Source organism: Acinonyx jubatus, chromosome E4 (genome assembly GCF_027475565.1).
Source record: "Acinonyx jubatus isolate Ajub_Pintada_27869175 chromosome E4, VMU_Ajub_asm_v1.0, whole genome shotgun sequence".
Taxonomy (NCBI): Eukaryota; Metazoa; Chordata; class Mammalia; order Carnivora; family Felidae; genus Acinonyx; species Acinonyx jubatus.
Genome location: NC_069395.1, coordinates 1,381,410 through 1,397,508, shown reverse-complemented (window position 1 = coordinate 1,397,508; position 16,099 = coordinate 1,381,410). Strand labels below are relative to the sequence as shown.

General features: G+C 49.8%; 1 protein-coding gene across 8 annotated transcripts in view; it reads left to right on the top strand.

The window, feature by feature from the left end:
* ASH1L (ASH1 like histone lysine methyltransferase) overlaps positions 1-16,099 on the top strand; it is a 194,086-nt gene that overhangs the window by 174,738 nt on the left and 3,249 nt on the right. For all 8 annotated transcript variants that reach the window (XM_027048252.2, XM_053208764.1, XM_027048257.2 and 5 more), the window contains 14 exons: positions 1,049-1,157; positions 1,560-1,724; positions 1,884-1,978; positions 3,604-3,761; positions 4,859-5,011; positions 7,760-7,814; positions 7,897-8,029; positions 9,361-9,609; positions 10,442-10,528; positions 11,335-11,425; positions 12,430-12,568; positions 12,672-12,844; positions 13,972-14,138; positions 15,303-15,343. In XM_027048252.2, the coding sequence (XP_026904053.1) occupies positions 1,049-1,157; positions 1,560-1,724; positions 1,884-1,978; positions 3,604-3,761; positions 4,859-5,011; positions 7,760-7,814; positions 7,897-8,029; positions 9,361-9,609; positions 10,442-10,528; positions 11,335-11,425; positions 12,430-12,568; positions 12,672-12,844; positions 13,972-14,138; positions 15,303-15,343 (1,815 nt within the window). The remainder of the gene's footprint in view (positions 1-1,048; positions 1,158-1,559; positions 1,725-1,883; positions 1,979-3,603; positions 3,762-4,858; positions 5,012-7,759; positions 7,815-7,896; positions 8,030-9,360; positions 9,610-10,441; positions 10,529-11,334; positions 11,426-12,429; positions 12,569-12,671; positions 12,845-13,971; positions 14,139-15,302; positions 15,344-16,099) is intronic.

The following is a 16,099-nucleotide window of genomic DNA, read 5'->3' as shown; positions in this document are numbered from 1 at the left end:
GTCGGACGCCCAACTGGCTGAGCCACCCAGGCACCCCTAATAATAGTGCGTTTTTAATACTGTTGTTGGGAGGATTAAATAAGTACAGCAAGATGTTGTAATTAATTTAACAATCACTCAAGTGATAGCTATGATTATTACATAAAGCATCTAGAATAGTACATGGTAGATCATTAGTAAGTTACATAGAATAGAACCAAAGAGCGACTCCTGTACAGGTGAGAAAGCTGGAGATCAGTAGGAACTAGAAGTTTTACAGATTAACCATAAGAAATAATTTACTTGGGGCGCCTGGGTGGCACAGTCAGTTAAGCGTCCGACTTCAGCCAGGTCACGATCTCGCGGTCCGGGAGTTCGAGCCCCGCGTCAGGCTCTGGGCTGATGGCTCAGAGCCTGGAACCTGTTTCCAATTCTGTGTCTCCCTTTCTCTCTGCCCCTCCCCCGTTCATGCTCTGTCTCTCCCTGTCCCAAAAATAAATAAACGTTGAAAAAAAAAATTAAAAAAAAAAAAGAAAGAATTTACTTAATAAGTAGACCTACACCATGTTTTAGAGGGACTTTGAATATCAAGCAGGAAACGTTAAGACCTATTCTCACTGACAGCATGGTCCGTGTTTTCCAGAAAGCTGACTGAGGACTATTAATCTGGCAGTGTTACACAGGCTGGACAGAATGGAAGCGAGATATTATACTGCAGAGTCTGGCCAGGAAACCTGGGTAATTGGACACAGAAACAAAGGCACATTTGAAATCAGCATACCCGTTTTTCTAGGGTTTAGGCAAGGTATTAAGAATCTCTACCTTCAGGGGCACCTGGGTGGCTCAGTCCGTTAAGTGTCCCAACTCTTGGTTCCGGCTCAGGTCATGATCTTGCAGCTTTGTGGGGTTCGAGCCCCCACAGTAGGCTCTGCGCTGACCCAGCAGAGCCTGCTTGGGCTTCTCTCTCTCTGCCACTCCCCCACTCCGCTGTCTTTCTCTCAAAATAAAGAAATAAACTCTAAAAAAGAAAACAAAGGCTCTCTGCCTTTAACCCTGTCCTTTTCTCTAGGTCTGTCAATGGAGTGTACCGGATCGGACTGTATGCTCTTAAAGACATGCCAGCTGGTACCGAGCTCACCTACGATTACAACTTCCATTCCTTTAACGTTGAAAAGCAGGTGAGCATCACGAGTCCATCAAGAGGGAGGTTGAGCGTCCTCACAGCGCCGTCCCCGACACCGCCTTCTGTAGACGGCATTGACGTACGGCCGCTGTGAAGTGAATTGGAGACGGTGGTTCTCACCCCACTCACCAACCCCCTTGCCGGCTCTCCCTGGTCTCGGAACTAGAAAGAGACTGCCCGGTCGTGTTTGGTCCTCGGTCAGTTCTTGCCTAGTGAAGAAGTTTTCCCAAATTTTAATCTTTCCTTTCCATGGAAACACATTAAGTTTCTCCTCAGTTATTTTCCTCTGTATGAAAATGTCCTGATTCACACTGTTGGGTGCCCAGGTGCTCGGGACTTCTGTTTGAACTTGTAAGTGAACTGGCAGCCGAGAGTTCTCTTCTCTTTCCTTTCAAAGCAACTGTGCAAGTGTGGCTTTGAGAAGTGTCGAGGGATCATCGGGGGCAAGAGTCAGCGCATGAACGGGCTCACCAGCAGCAAAAGCAGCCAGCCTGTGGCCACTCACAAGAAGTCTGGACGGTCAAAGGAGAAGAGGAAGTCTAAGCACAAGCTGAAGAAAAGGGTGAGTCATGATATCCTGGCTCTCTCCCCGAACAACTGCTTAGAGGCGCTTACTGGCGGGAAGAGGGGCCGGCAGAGGGGCAGCCTCTTACAGCGGCTCTAACATTCTGCGAGGGGATTTCTCATCGGTCCTTCCCTTCCCGCATCTGATCCACTTTAGAGAGGCCACCTCTCCGAAGAGCCCAGTGAAAACATCAACGCTCCCACAAGGTTGACCCCCCAGTTACAAATGAAGCCGATGTCTAATCGAGAAAGGTAAAAAGGAGCTTTTCTTACCTTTGTGTGATTTGCTTGTCGATTTAGAAAATTAAGAAACATCAGTGTGGTTAAATCATTTCTTTTGTGCACGAGGTCTTCAGCCGGGAGTCAGGATATATAAATTTGGGGGGGGGGGGGGATTGTCTCTATTTTTCCGAATTTCTAACTGAAATTTAGCATTTCCGTCAAATATGATGGTAGGCAAACAGTGCGTGTAGTAGTCGCAGCTTCCACGACTTAACGTTCACATTTTCATCGCTTGTCCCAGTTGTCACGGACATGTCAAAGTGTCGTTTACGTGCTCTCTCCCTCGAGGTTGCTGTGCCGGTGAAACCTACCACTGGATCTTGTCATGTGGGGAAAAAGGAACGTTTATTTCTGTATCACAATTTCAGGGGTTTTTCAATGTTCTGAAAACTGACTATTTGGTTTCCGTTTAATCCTGTGTGTTACAAATTAAAAACTGCTTATTAATTTGAAATGTTTACTTTAAAACTTTGTTCAGAGAAGGGTCACATGGGCTTCACCAGCCTGCCAGAGGAACCACAGCACAGAAAAGGTCAAGGTTCCCTGCTTTGTTGATACAGTAATAGAGCAGTGAAAAGGGTCTTTAGGGTCATTTACGCTCTTCCCTGTATTCAGGGGAGGTTTGTCCGTGTCAGAAGGAAGCAAAGGAAATATGTACGTCCTGGGTTTCAAATTGTCCTGGGACGTATTCTGCGTCTTCTGTCACCGTACGCTCCAGTATCTTAGAAAGTTCATCCTTGTTTATAACTTTACTGTAATTTTAGCCCCTTTCATCCTGTATCACTTAAAGTCATAGAAATTTTAAACCTCAGTAAAACAGAGATGATCCAGTCAGGTGGTTTTCTGCTTTGGCCGCATATTAGCCCAGGGAGCTTTTGAGATTCGTGCCGCCCGGGCCACCGTCAGACCACTTAAACCGTAATTTTCAGACGTGGAACCCAGGCATCTACTGATGCCTTCACAAAGCTCTTCAAGATACACCTGACTCGTCTAAACTTCGAGGTCTACGTGGAGGCACTTCACCTAACACAGTCTGCCTGGTGTGTCTGTTGTAAATGCCTGCCTTTACCTCCCAGTCCAGTTCTCCCTGTAACAGCGAATCCTGAGCCCATGCTGCATTTTGGCGGCTTCATTTAGAATTTGTGCACACACTTTGTAAATCTCTGCCTTCCAGTCAGGCTGTCAGGCAATTGGTAGAAGTTTTGCAGCTTTTCAGTGGTATTTCGCGAGATACTTGTAAATAATACAGGGGAATGTTTTGGGACACCTGGGTGGTTCATTCGGTTAAGCGTCCAACTCTTGATCTCAGCTCAGGTCTTGATCTCCGTGTCATGAGTTCAAGCCCCATGTTGGGCACGCACTGGGCATGAAGCCTACTTTAAAAATATATATATTTTCTTATATGAATGTTTTATATGGGGGGAAAAAAGCCAGGATGCAAAACTGAATTATGTGTCCCCATATATAATTACTTTTATAATAGCTGAATTAGCTGATAATTATTCATTTATATCATCTTAATAGTGGCTTATATAGAGTAGACATGTAATAAATGCTTATTAAATGAATAAAGGAACTTCCTCCCTTGCTTACAGGAATTTTGTGTTAAAGCATCATGTGTTCTTGGTCCGGAACTGGGAGAAGATCCGGCAGAAACAGGAGGAGGTAAAGCCCGCCAGCGAGGATGTTCACTCAGCATCGCTGTGTACGCGCTGGAACAGCGTCTGCCGAGATGACGGGAACATCAAGTCCGGTAAGGCCTGTTCGTCCCGTGACATGGTCGCAAAGGAATCCCTGCAGCTCCTTTCCAGCGTTGTATTCAAAGAATCTTTTCAGTCTACACCAAAAAAGTTAAGACCCCAACATACAAGCATCGGTCCACAATCAATCACCCGTCAATCTCAGCCACGAGTCTGTGCCCTGGGGGATAGGAAGACACCCCCTCACCAGCTTCCCAAACACTTGCCCGCAGCCTGAGCGTTCCCAGACTTGTGATAGGCAGTGGGTCTTCTGTCTCCCTTCCTGCCCGGAGAATAACTTGCACACGGCACATAGTGACGCCGAGCGCGGGAGACGGTGACAGCAGTGTGAACTTGAAGACTTTCCCCCACGTTCAGATGAGCGTTCTACACACAGACCTTGAGATTCCTTTATGCTTCTTGAGCGAATAACCTAACAGCACTCCTGAGTTCAGGTCTGTCGTCCAGAAGAGACTGAAAACAGAGAAACTGGCCTCTCCAAGCACCCTTCCTAGGTAGAAGTACCGTTCAAAAGCTCACGCTCCTCTTTGAGTCTTCCTTTCTGTCCCTCAGAAAGTGGACACATTATGCATGGTGTGTGGGGGAACGAGACAGATTTAGAAATTTGCCTTCTATCCTGTCAACAATTTGATTGGCATCAGGTCTCTGAACTTACGTCCCACTTAGGTCAGATCTTCCGATAATAGTAATTGCTTCCTGAGTCTTTGTTACGGGTCACGCCCTGAGCTAAACACACTAAGAGCGCTATCTCAGCCTGCACAGTTCTCTCGTGAGGGAAGCCCTACCCTGTTCCCACGTTGCAGTCAAGAAGCTGAGACACGGAGTGCGAGTAACTCACCCAAAATCACACAGCCAGGAAGTAGGGCAGCCAGCATTCAAACACAGACCCATTTGGAAGCACAGAGTTTGCAGCTGCTGTTCTGTACAGCATTTGGCCACTGAGATCAGGCCCCTCTAACTCGTGTGTCCTGACATTCTTTAAGAAGGGGACAAAGAACTTCGTGATCGCTAATCTCTCTGACCACTTCAAGGACAATAGAGCAAACGGCGAGAACCTGTGGGGGAACTGATTTTCACTTGACCCTTGCAGATGTCTTCATGACCCAGTTCTCCGCCCTGCAGACAGCACGATCTGTTCGAACGCGACGGCTGGCAGCAGCTGAGGAGAACATTGAGGTGGCGCGGGCAGCCCGCCTTGCCCAGATCTTCAAAGAGATCTGTGACGGCATCATCTCCTACAAAGGTGACCACGTCCACCCCGAAGGCTTTCTCCTCCTCTTCCTGTACAAATCCTGTCTCTCACCCTCACCCGAGACACCCAAGATCAAGAACAATGGACGTTCAGGGCTAGGGGTTCAGGAGGTGACTTCACTCTTCCTGGTCAGAGTGTAGAATTCATAGGAGTGGCTTTCGTCTTTGGGGAGTGCTGACAGGGTCTCATTCCTTGATCGCCTCTGTCAATCCTTGGTATTTATGGAATTCTACCACAGCTAAGGACGACATTCAGGAACCACATGTCTTAGCTGTAGAACAGAAAGGACCAGTCTCTGTCTTGGATGTAATATTCCTGAATGACACAGTGGATTAGCAATCCAAGGAGAAGGGTGTTGTGAACATACAACATCAGTGTTTCTTAACCTTGTTTTTTCAACTTTTTTTTTTTTTTTTTTTTAAGTAATCTCTACTTGGGGTTGAACTCACACCCCTGAGATCGAGACCCGCAGCTCCACCAACTGAGCCTGCCAGGTGCCCCCGTAAGCTTTTTTGATTGACCAAAAGACTTTTGAGAGTCTAATAAAAGCTGTGGACTCTTTCCCCAGAAAAATGTATAACTTTGCATGTATTTTGGAGAGTTCACAGGCCCTGGCCCCCACATTAAGGAAAAGGACATAAAGTTGCAAGAAAATTACTTTAAAAGCATTTTCAGGCAAACACTTTTATCACATCTTTCCTCTTTCAAGACCTCTTTTGAGTATGTGTTGGGGGCGACCGTGGGATAGGAGAGCTTTTAACTTGGGGAAGGTAGTTTGGTAACATTCGTGACTTTTTCTGACCAGGAAATTTGGAGATGTTTAGAATGAAAGATTTTAGGGACATCTGGGTGGCTGATTTGGTTAAGCGGCTACCTTGATTTTGGTTCGGGTCATGTTCTCACTGTCATTAGATCGAGCCCCTCGTTGGGCTCTGTGCTAGATGTGGAGCCTGCTTGGGATTCATTCATTCTCTCTCTCTCTCTCCCTCTTTCCCTCCCTCTCTCCCTCCCTCTCTCCCTCCCCATCCTTCCCTGTCTCTCCCCTTCTCCCCCTCTCCCTCTCTCCTTCCCTCCCAACTCCCCCACTGCCCTCCACTCTTGTGAGCACTCTCCCTCAAAAAAATAAGCAAAAGGAGAGAGTTTGACAAATACTTGCAGCTTTTTGTTATCAGTTTGGGCCTGTTTCTCCCTCTGTCTCGCTAGATTCTGAGGAACTTCGCTTTCCCTCTCTTTTCTCAGTCCATTCCTCAGCTCCATGTTTTAGTGGCTCTTTGCAGTTTTGTTAACCTAAGGATATGGAGAAGAAAGGGGGACCAGCCTGTCCTAAGATTTAGTTTTGTGGCACCTGTTCTGTTTCCATCCCCAAAAAGTCACACCCCGTTGCCAGCCAGCCCTGCCTGTTGGGACGTGAGTCTGCAGCCAGCGTGTCTGCATGTCCCCACCTTCTGGGCAGGAGACAACAGGCTGTTTCTCTTTAGTAGTTGCTAGAAAGAAAGGTGGTGAATGAAAGTCCCTCAAAAATTAAAGATGGAAGTAGAAAAAGTAAATAGCTAGTAATACCATATGACCCAGTAATCACACTACTGGCATTTACTCCAAACGAAAATTCTAAGTAAAAAAGATAGGTGTGTCCCTGTGTTTTTTGCGGCATTATTTAGAAGGGCCAGGATGTGGGAGCAGCCCAAGCGTCCACCCATGAATGAGTGGATAAGGATGATGTCGTAAATACACACGGTGGAATATTACTTGGCCATTAAAAAGAAGGAAATCTTGCTGTTTGTGACAACATAGATGGACTTAACAGGGCATTATGTTTAGTGACATAAGTCAGACAGAGATTTCACTTGTGTGTGGAATCTAAAAAGCAAAACGAGCAAATAAATAGATTCTTAAATACAGAGAACAAACTGGAGGTTGCTGGAGGGAGAGGGTGGGGGAAGATGGGTGAAATAGATAAAGGAGATTAAGATTTGCAGTTGTGAGATAAGTAAGTCCAGGGGCTAAAGACTGCGGCCCAGGGAGGGTAGCCCCCCGGGGAGGGTAGCCCATAGTCCTGCAATGACGTGCGTGGCCACCTGTGAGCAACAGGTGGCGTGTGGCATCATCAGATCACACGTTGCATGCCTGGAACCAAGACAGCATTCTGTGGTAACGAGTCTTCAGTAACGAAGTAGAATTTTTAAAAAGAAAGTAGGTAAGGTAGGTAGCAGCCCCACAGGTTGAATTCTGTTTTCATGATCTGGAGAAACCGTGTTGTAAGGAAACTGATTCCAGGAAATATTCACTATCAAATTATCCCAAATTATTCACTATCTGGAATTTATTTGAATCCACACCAGCAGAGTAATATTAACAGTGGGCCATTGACAGGAACTAGAAAATGCTGGGGGGTAAGACGTTCTTTGCGTTAGTAAGGCGTGGCGAGCGGGGAGTTGCCCTGAGCAGCTGGCTCTGCTGTGATAGTTTCCCATCTCTCGCTCCTTGTAGAAGGTCGTTCTCCTTATCCAGCTAACAGGTGTGGCATTGCAGGCACATCTCCCTCATCTTCACATTCCAGGTAATCCCGAGGTGATCTTCCCTGCCTCGGTGCCCCCATTCCTGAACTGTCCATGGCCACCCTCAAAACACACTTGGATTTTTCCCCCTAACTTTTAATTTCGGAGATCCTATGTTTTTGGCCCGCAGTTAGTACTGGCCTCTCTTGCATCATGTAGCCCTGAAACCTTGCCTTCTCTGCAGATCCTTCCCGACAAGTCCTGGCCGCGCCCCTTCTGAGCCTCCCCCCAAAGAAAAAGTAAGTTCACAAATTGGGGAATCATCTGAGTTGTAGACGGGTGCCGAGCGCAGCGGACTGATGCCCTGGCTTTGTGCCCCAGGAACGCTGATTATTACGAGAAGATCTCTGACCCCCTGGACCTGGCCACCGTAGAGAGGCGCATCCTCACCGGCCACTACAAGACCGTGGAGGCTTTTGACGCCGACATGCTCAAGGTCTTTCGGAATGCTGAGGTATTTTCCCGGACTTCAGACGTGCATTCACAGTTTTGAAGAGAACTTTTCCAGAAGTTAAAGACTTTTACCCTCTTTTATCAAACTATATTTCTGGCTACAAAATGCAACAATTTTTTTTTTTTTTTTTTTTTTTTGAGAGGGAGAGAGAGAGAGCGTGCACTCCAGAGCAGGGGAGGGGCAGAGAGAGAGAGAGAGAGAGAGAGAGAGAGAGAGAGAGAATCCCACGCAGGCCTGTCAGCACAGAGCCCAATTTGGGGCTGGATCCCCACAACCCCAGGATCACGACCTGATCCAAAATCAAGAGTCAGATGCTCAACCGACTGAGCTACCCAGGCGCCCCGAAAGGCAACAGTTTTTATTGAATACCCTCTGGGAAAGGGTTACAGCGTACTCAATATCGTAGAGTCTCGTGTAATAACGACACTGATGTGACCAGAATGGAAGGTTAAATTATACTCCCAAAAAAGAAATTTTTGTAAAAGCCTAATTTAGTATTGAATGTTTGTATCACATAATACGTATTGCCTTACCGCACTTAGGTTGTCTGTAGTGTCTTTCCTCAAGACACTAAGTGTATGTGAAATACACAGAAATATGTACAGTACAGTAAATCAAACTAAATCTTTCGGATGGGATTGAGGGGTGTTAGACCAATGGTTGTAGAATAGCCGATGCTCATTGAAGAGAAGGTGACCTCGACCTGATTTAAAGGAGAGGATGGAGTATTGTAGGGTACGTAGGGATGAGGACGATTCTCAGTGATTTTAAAATACCTTGGGAAGGACCAGGAAGAACAAGGGGCTGCGAGGTAAGGGAAGAACCAAGGTGGAAGGCAGAAACGAGAGAAAGACGGGTAGGAGATAGATAGCTCTGTCTGGAATTACAACATGCTTTCTGCTGAAACCCATGCGTATGCAGAGCTCACGGCTCCGTCCCTGGCACGTGCAGGTGCAGGACAGAGTACGGGCTCTGCCCGCTGCCCCCACGACAGCTGCTGTGTTTGCCCCCTGATGCGCAGTGAGGCCTGTGGCCGAGGCGGGTGGCGGCAGCAGCGTGAATGGGAAACCGTCTTGCAGATTCTGACTTGAATTCATGTTAGTTGATATTTGATGGTATTGGAAATCTGTTAACCAGAGCGGGAGGATGAAACTCCTCCTGCCTCCTCAGGTTTGTCCGAAGGGAGCTCTTTGCCCACCACGGGGCTCCGCCTCCCGGCCCCGAGGAGAGGACTCGAAGCTGTGCTGACAGCCGGCCAGCCGCCCCCTCCAGGTACACGCTTGAGCCCCGCTGACAAGAGCACACACGTTTCTTTCCTCTGCTCTCTTCAGAAGTACTACGGGCGTAAATCCCCCATCGGGAGAGATGTCTGCCGCCTGCGGAAGACCTACTACAACGCCCGGCACGAGGCGTCGGCCCAGATCGACGAGATCGTGGGAGAGACGGCGAGCGAGGCAGACGGCAGCGAGGCCTCCGTCTCCGAGAAGGAGAACGTGCACGAGAAGGACGACGACGTCATCCGCTGTGTGTGCGGCCTGCACAAGGACGAAGGCCTCATGATCCAGTGTGACAAGTGCATGGTGAGCCCCGGGGGACACAGGCCGGGGCCTCGGCCCTCGCTGCTCCCAGATGACCTTTCTCCTGTCTTCTTCCTCTTTCCCGTTATCCTTCCCGCTTTCCCACCTCTCCGTTCCCCTGCACGGGTCTTGGGGAGGCCGGACCCAGGGATTGTGTGGGAAGGAGCTGCGCAGAGCAGCGCTGCCCTCTGTGGCCCTGACGCAGGCACAGCGAGGCTCCGCACTTGCCACCTTACCAGATGGGAAGGGGGCCACGAGTGACACACAGGGTGGTCGGGAGCCCGGGATTAGGCCACAGCACGAAGAAACGCTGTGCGGGGCGCCTGGGGGGCTCAGTCCGTCAAACGCCAGACTCTTGACTTCGGCTCAGGTCATGATGTCACGGTCTGTGGGATCGAGCCCCGCGTCGGGCTCTGTGCTGACAGCATGGAGCCTGCTAGGGATTCTCTCTCTCTCTCTCTCTCTCTCTCTCTCTCTCTCTCCTTCTCTCTCTCTCTTTCTCACTCTCTCAAAAATAAATAAAAACTTTAAAAAAAGAAAAAGAAACATTGTGTGACTAAGGCCTCCGCAGCAGCCGGGTCACGGCTGTGTGCTACTCAGTAAGTAGTTTGCTTCTATAACCCTACATCCCTCTGTTCTCTGTCCAGCTCCACATTTTATTTGCCCGGGTGTGTGTGTGTCCTAAAGCGATCGGTCCATGTTTGTTCACACACATTCACATCCCTTAGTTCCTGTTTGACTTCACCCTGTCCCACTGTTTCGTTTCGTTATTCTTTGCCCCCGGCCCTTCTCAGTAAGTGTAAGGCCCCCTCCCAACCGCACTTTGTCCCCACAGGTGTGGCAGCACTGTGACTGTATGGGGGTGAACTCAGACGTGGAGCACTACCTCTGTGAGCAGTGTGACCCAAGGCCTGTGGACAGAGTAAGCTGCCCTCTGGTGACAGTCTGATCGGCAAGTGGGAGAGTCCACGCGTGGCCTCTTACCTGCCCTGCTCCTGATGCACTGACTTTCCTTTGATAAGTTACCCAACCTCTCTGGGCCTCAGGTTCTTACAGTTTACCCTGAGGGTAACAGTTCCGCCCTTTCCTTTCTCAAGTGTGTGGTCAAAGGGGAAATAAAACACTCAGAAACCTGCGGAAGGAATGGTGCTCTATAAACACTGTCTGCTCTCCATGAAAAAAGTACTTGTGAAGTCCAAGCTCAGTACTCTAAATACCACTTAGGTTAAGTAGTGTTTAAGTGAAAAGAGCATGGAGTCCGAGTCCACAGGGTTAGTCTCAGTCCACTTTCCGGGGGAGGCGGTGGGTTGAGTGACTCTCCCACATTACCAGGTGGGTGTTTGTCTTGTTCTGCTCTGTGTGTGCATGCGGTCTCGGGCAGGGCTCCTCTGTAAAGGGAAGCGTTGTGGGCCGAACGTCTTCGCGGCAGTGTCGTCATTTAGAGCGGCATTTCCGTGCTGCGAGGGACGCACTGCAGAATGTCTGGCTTCCCCGGCACGTGGCTTCTAAATGCCAGCAGCTTCCCTGCATCACTGTGACACTGCGAGTGTCCCCCTCACGCACTGTCCCGCTCCCGTGGGGCCCAGGGCAGCCGCACAAGCTGTGCTCCATGCGGTCAGTCGGGAACGCACGGCCTTCGCTTTCCCGGTCCAGTAGGGTTAGAATGGAGACCAGTAGGCGGGACGTGGCAGTCACGGCCCTGACCCGTTGGCTTTTCGTCCTTACCAGGAGGTACCCATGACCCCTCGGCCCCACTACGCCCAGCCCGGCTGTGTCTACTTCATCTGTTTGCTCCGAGATGACCTGTTGCTTCGTCAAGGTGCGTACACGCGAGCTGGCCCCACCTTTCCTCGCAGCAGGACTGTCTGCCGTCCACACAGCACTGTCACCACACAGCCTTGCGTGGCCACAGAATACAGCTGACCCTGGAACACAGCAGGTTTAGGGGCACCAGCCTCCCCCCGCCCCATGCAGTCAAAAATCCACGTATGACCTTTTGTTTTTTTTTAAGTTACTTTATTTATTTTGAGAGAGAGCGCAAGCTGGGGAGGGGCAGAGAGTGGGGGGGGGGGGTGGCGGTGGGGAGAGAATCTCAAGCAGGCTCCACACCCAGCGCAGAGCCCGACTCAGGGCTCAAACCCGTGAACGATGAGACTGTGACCTGAGCCAAAATCAAGAGTCAGACATTTCATTGACTGAGCCACCCAGGCACCCCTAAAAAATCCACATGTAACTTTTGACTCCCCAAGAACTCTACTAATCGCTTTTTGTTGACCGGAGCCTTCCTTACTGATAACATAGCCCACTAACCTATATTTTGTATGTTACATGTATTTATATACTTCATGCTTACAATAAAGCTAGAGGAAAACAATGTTAAGAAAATCGTAAGGAAGGTTTTTACAGTACATCTACAGTCCTGTACCATATTTATCCAAAAAAAAAAAAAAAAAAAACTGCATTAAATCAACCCTGTGCCATTCAAACCATGTTGTTTCAAGGGTCAACAGTATAGGTTTTATTTCCTTTAGTCCTTCAGCTTTATACATTTCCCCTCCACAAAATAAAGTGAATCTGGAGAGACAAGGCTGTCACAAAGCTAGTTTTAGGACTTGGGACAAACACAACAGGATCCAAGAGCTGGGCACGCTCCCTCGTGGTGTCCTCACAGTCTAGCATGGACAATCTTCCCCGCGAGACTGCGACCGTGCTCTTTGTACCCATTGTTTAGATTTTACGTTCTCCTGGGTGGACCTGGGTGGGACCAGTGGACGCCTGGCAGAGCTCATGCTGGCCTCATCTAACCTCTCCTGTGCCTTCCAGGCGACTGTGTGTATTTGATGCGGGACAGCCGGCGCACCCCTGACGGCCACCCCGTCCGCCAGTCCTACCGACTGTTGTCACACATTAATCGAGACAAACTTGACATCTTTCGCATTGAGAAGCTTTGGAAGAATGAAAAGTAGGTGTTGAGGTCTTCACTGTCTCCTTCCAGCAGAGAGCTGAATACTTGCCAGGGTCTTGCCAGTTGACTGACCCTGACCCTGACCCTCTCTCTGCCCTAGAGAGGAGCGGTTCGCCTTTGGTCACCACTATTTCCGCCCCCACGAGACCCACCACTCCCCCTCTCGCCGCTTCTATCACAACGAGCTGTTTCGGGTGCCACTGTACGAGATCATTCCCTTGGAGGCCGTGGTGGGGACCTGCTGTGTACTGGACCTTTACACGTATTGCAAAGGTGAGTGACCCGAGCTGCCGAAGAAATGACCTTCTGTCCCCTGTTCCTCAATCTGCAGCTGCCACTCCATTCTTCTTGTCTCCGTGTGATGAAAAGAGTCCTCAGGCTAGCTGTGAAGCTTGGGAGAGCTGAACGTTACATCGTTTCTTTCTTTTACCTAGTGCTTGGTACTCAGTGGCTGTTAATTCCTAGCCCCGCCCCCGCCTTTTACTTACTTAGTTAACATTTCTTCCTTAATATCGCGTGCTCAGCATCCCATTAGTATTGTCGGAAGGTATGTTCTTTCACCCGCCCACTCCAGAGTCCCCAAGGCCATCAGCAACTCTGGACATTAAACAAACCAACCAGAGAAGTGCAATGCTTTTATGAGCTCCATGGCCAACAATGTAGGCTGTGGAGTCAGTCCATTTTCAAATCCCAGCCCCACCACTTGTTACTTGTGCATCCTCAGGCAGTCACTTAATCTCCCGGAAGTAGGGGCTAGCCCCTGTCACAGCATTCTGTGAAGATGAAGTGAAATGACATTCTACGAGCCCTTGGGCTCCCGGTGTGAGCTCCCACGTGCTCACCTGTCTCTTCCAGGCGCTCGGCTGCCTCACCTTCTTGGTATCACAGCAGCGTTGGCTGCTTGGGGCCTGTGGTTCTGGGGACTGTGTCCCCCGGTTGTGAAGTGTTTATTTCCAGGGGCACCCGGCGGGCTCAGTTGGGGTCATGAGTTTAAGCCCCACATGGGGCATAGAGAGGACTTAACGTAAATAAATATTTACTAAATAAAATGTTTGTTTCCAGATGTGCTCCCTTCCTTTACACCTTTATACCTGCCCTTCTCTGCTGACGTCCCCACACTCTGCTCTGTCTTCTCCATCATCCCGGTGGCTGTGCTCCCACATTCCTGCAGCACCTGAATAAGCTGCCCGTCTGGTACCTTCCCGCCCTGTCACACACCCACACACGCACCCATCTGGGGACTCTCCTTCCTTCTGCAGTCACCAGATGCCTCTCAGAATTGCCGTAGCGTCCCCTCTTCACGGTCCCGCTGCCCTCCCAGTGGTGTGGTGTCATCTCTGGGCAGCTCGGGGAGAAGGGAGGGAGACAGGAGGGTTCTTTAGCAGTATTTGAACTCCTAGGGAGACCCAAAGGGGTGAAGGAGCAGGACGTGTACATCTGTGACTATCGGCTCGACAAGTCCGCACACCTGTTTTACAAGATCCACCGGAACCGCTATCCCGTCTGCACCAAGCCCTACGCCTTTGACCACTTCCCCAAGAAGCTCACTCCCAAAAGAGATTTCTCGGTGAGTCTCCGTCCTTGCACCTGTCCGTGTCCAGGCCGCGCAGCTCACGCGTGCCGCTCTGTAGGGTGGGGAGCCTGCTTCCTCATCTTGTTCCTCTGTCCCGGACTGCGGGAGCCGGGCAGTTGGGATTTCTAAACAGTATAAATACATTTCTACATTTCTTCTGCATTTCCTGCCGTGGGCTGTTTCTCAGGAGTTGTTGGCTTCCGTGTTCCAGTCGGGTTTCCCTCTTTTTTCTTTCTCACCTCTTTACAATCTTAGCCCTTGAGCCCCCATCGTAGTTTTTTGTTGTGTTTTTCACATCCGTAACTTTAAGAAGTAGAGTTAGCAAACCCAGAGAAAACGTCAGTGAAAACAATTCAGTGGTTTTTCCTAGTATCTCTGCATTGAAAATGTAAGACACCATCATTATATAAAATGTGAAAACTACAGAAGCATTAAGAAAAAGTTGTACGTTATCCCACTGCGCAGAAAATAATGGAGTTATTAACATTTTCATTTTCTGCTCTTCTCCTGTGTTTTTTCTTTCATTGTCGTGAACATACTCCTCCTCCATACGGTTATTTTGTGCCATTCACCTTCCCACAGAGGCTTTGGTTGTCCCCCCATCTACCTACTAAAATGAGACCCAGGACTAAGCTCCTCATCCTTGACCCTGCTTTCTGCGGGCTTGTCCAAAACCATGGCCATCCTCGTAGAATGGTTAGAAACCGTCTAGCCAGAAAGCAAGCATTCACGCCCCTGCTTTTCCTATTCTTGTTTTTGGATACCTCTGAACAGTATTTTATATTCTGCCCGCCTCTCATCTAGACTTCTTTGGTCTTGCTTGCTCAGGCAACAGCTCACAGGTTAGCTTTGAAGCCCCAACTTTCACTACTTAAACGTCAGGATGGGACAGACAGGACTGGGAGTCCGTCCCTCGTACTGTCGTCACGGGCTCACGAGACCCCAAAACCACTGTAGCCTACAGGCTGATGGAAGTACTGAACTTCAGACCTTAAGACCCAGCCGCCCGGCCCTCACCCAGTGAGGGCCTCAGCCCTGTGTTTTCTTCCTGTTTCCTTAGCTGCCCCCCTCCCACTCCTTGTCCTGAGTTGGCCCCGGGCCGCCTGGTCCAGCTTCGCCAGCCTCTGCCGTAGACTTACCACTTCCCTTTCTTTGCAGCCGCATTACGTCCCAGACAACTACAAGAGGAACGGAGGGCGGTGAGTCCCATGGGGACGTGAGGGGCCTGTAGGAGGCGGCCCACGGCTTGGGCAAGGGGACCGCCATCCACCCGCTCAGCCATACCTGAGGATAGGGAACCTCTGACAGGGTGGCCCAGGGGAGGGCCTCGGTGACAGGAGGCACGGTCTCGTCACGGAGCTGGAGTCAGGGCAGGGAGGGAGGCTCACAAGGAACAGGAATAGAGAAGGAGGAGATTTGGGACAGAACTCTAGACAGATTCAGAAAAGTCCCTTTCCAAGGTTTCTGCGAGCTTCTCTCATTACCCGAGGTGTTCGGTTCCTGGGACCTCAGTCAAGGGCATGCTGTCAAGCCTCTGCAAGTGCAGGGTTTTGCCGAGCACTGTGCGCATGTGGCTCTGACTTGTCCTGGTTTTGTGCATGAGGTGCTTGTTCCGGGAGAAGGGGCACCAGAGGCCTTCCTTCAGTTTCCTTTTCTGTTGAATGGTGGCCTGCCACCCGCTGTACCGACATCATGGCTTCCCCTGAGGGGGACGTCCTAGACCGCACATGGGGGGTGGGGGGGGTACGGGAAAGGAAATGCTCCGTATGAAGTCTTACTGGAGTCGGACTGTGGGCCTCACGGCGCTGGGCCAAACCTCGCTATGCTCACGACGCAGTCAGAACTAGCTAAGCAGTGTTACCAACTCTGGTGTAGTTTGTGGATCCCTTGGATTTCCTGAAAGAAGGAAATTGTATTTTATAATTAGAAAACAGATTTCAGAGAAAGGTGGTGAT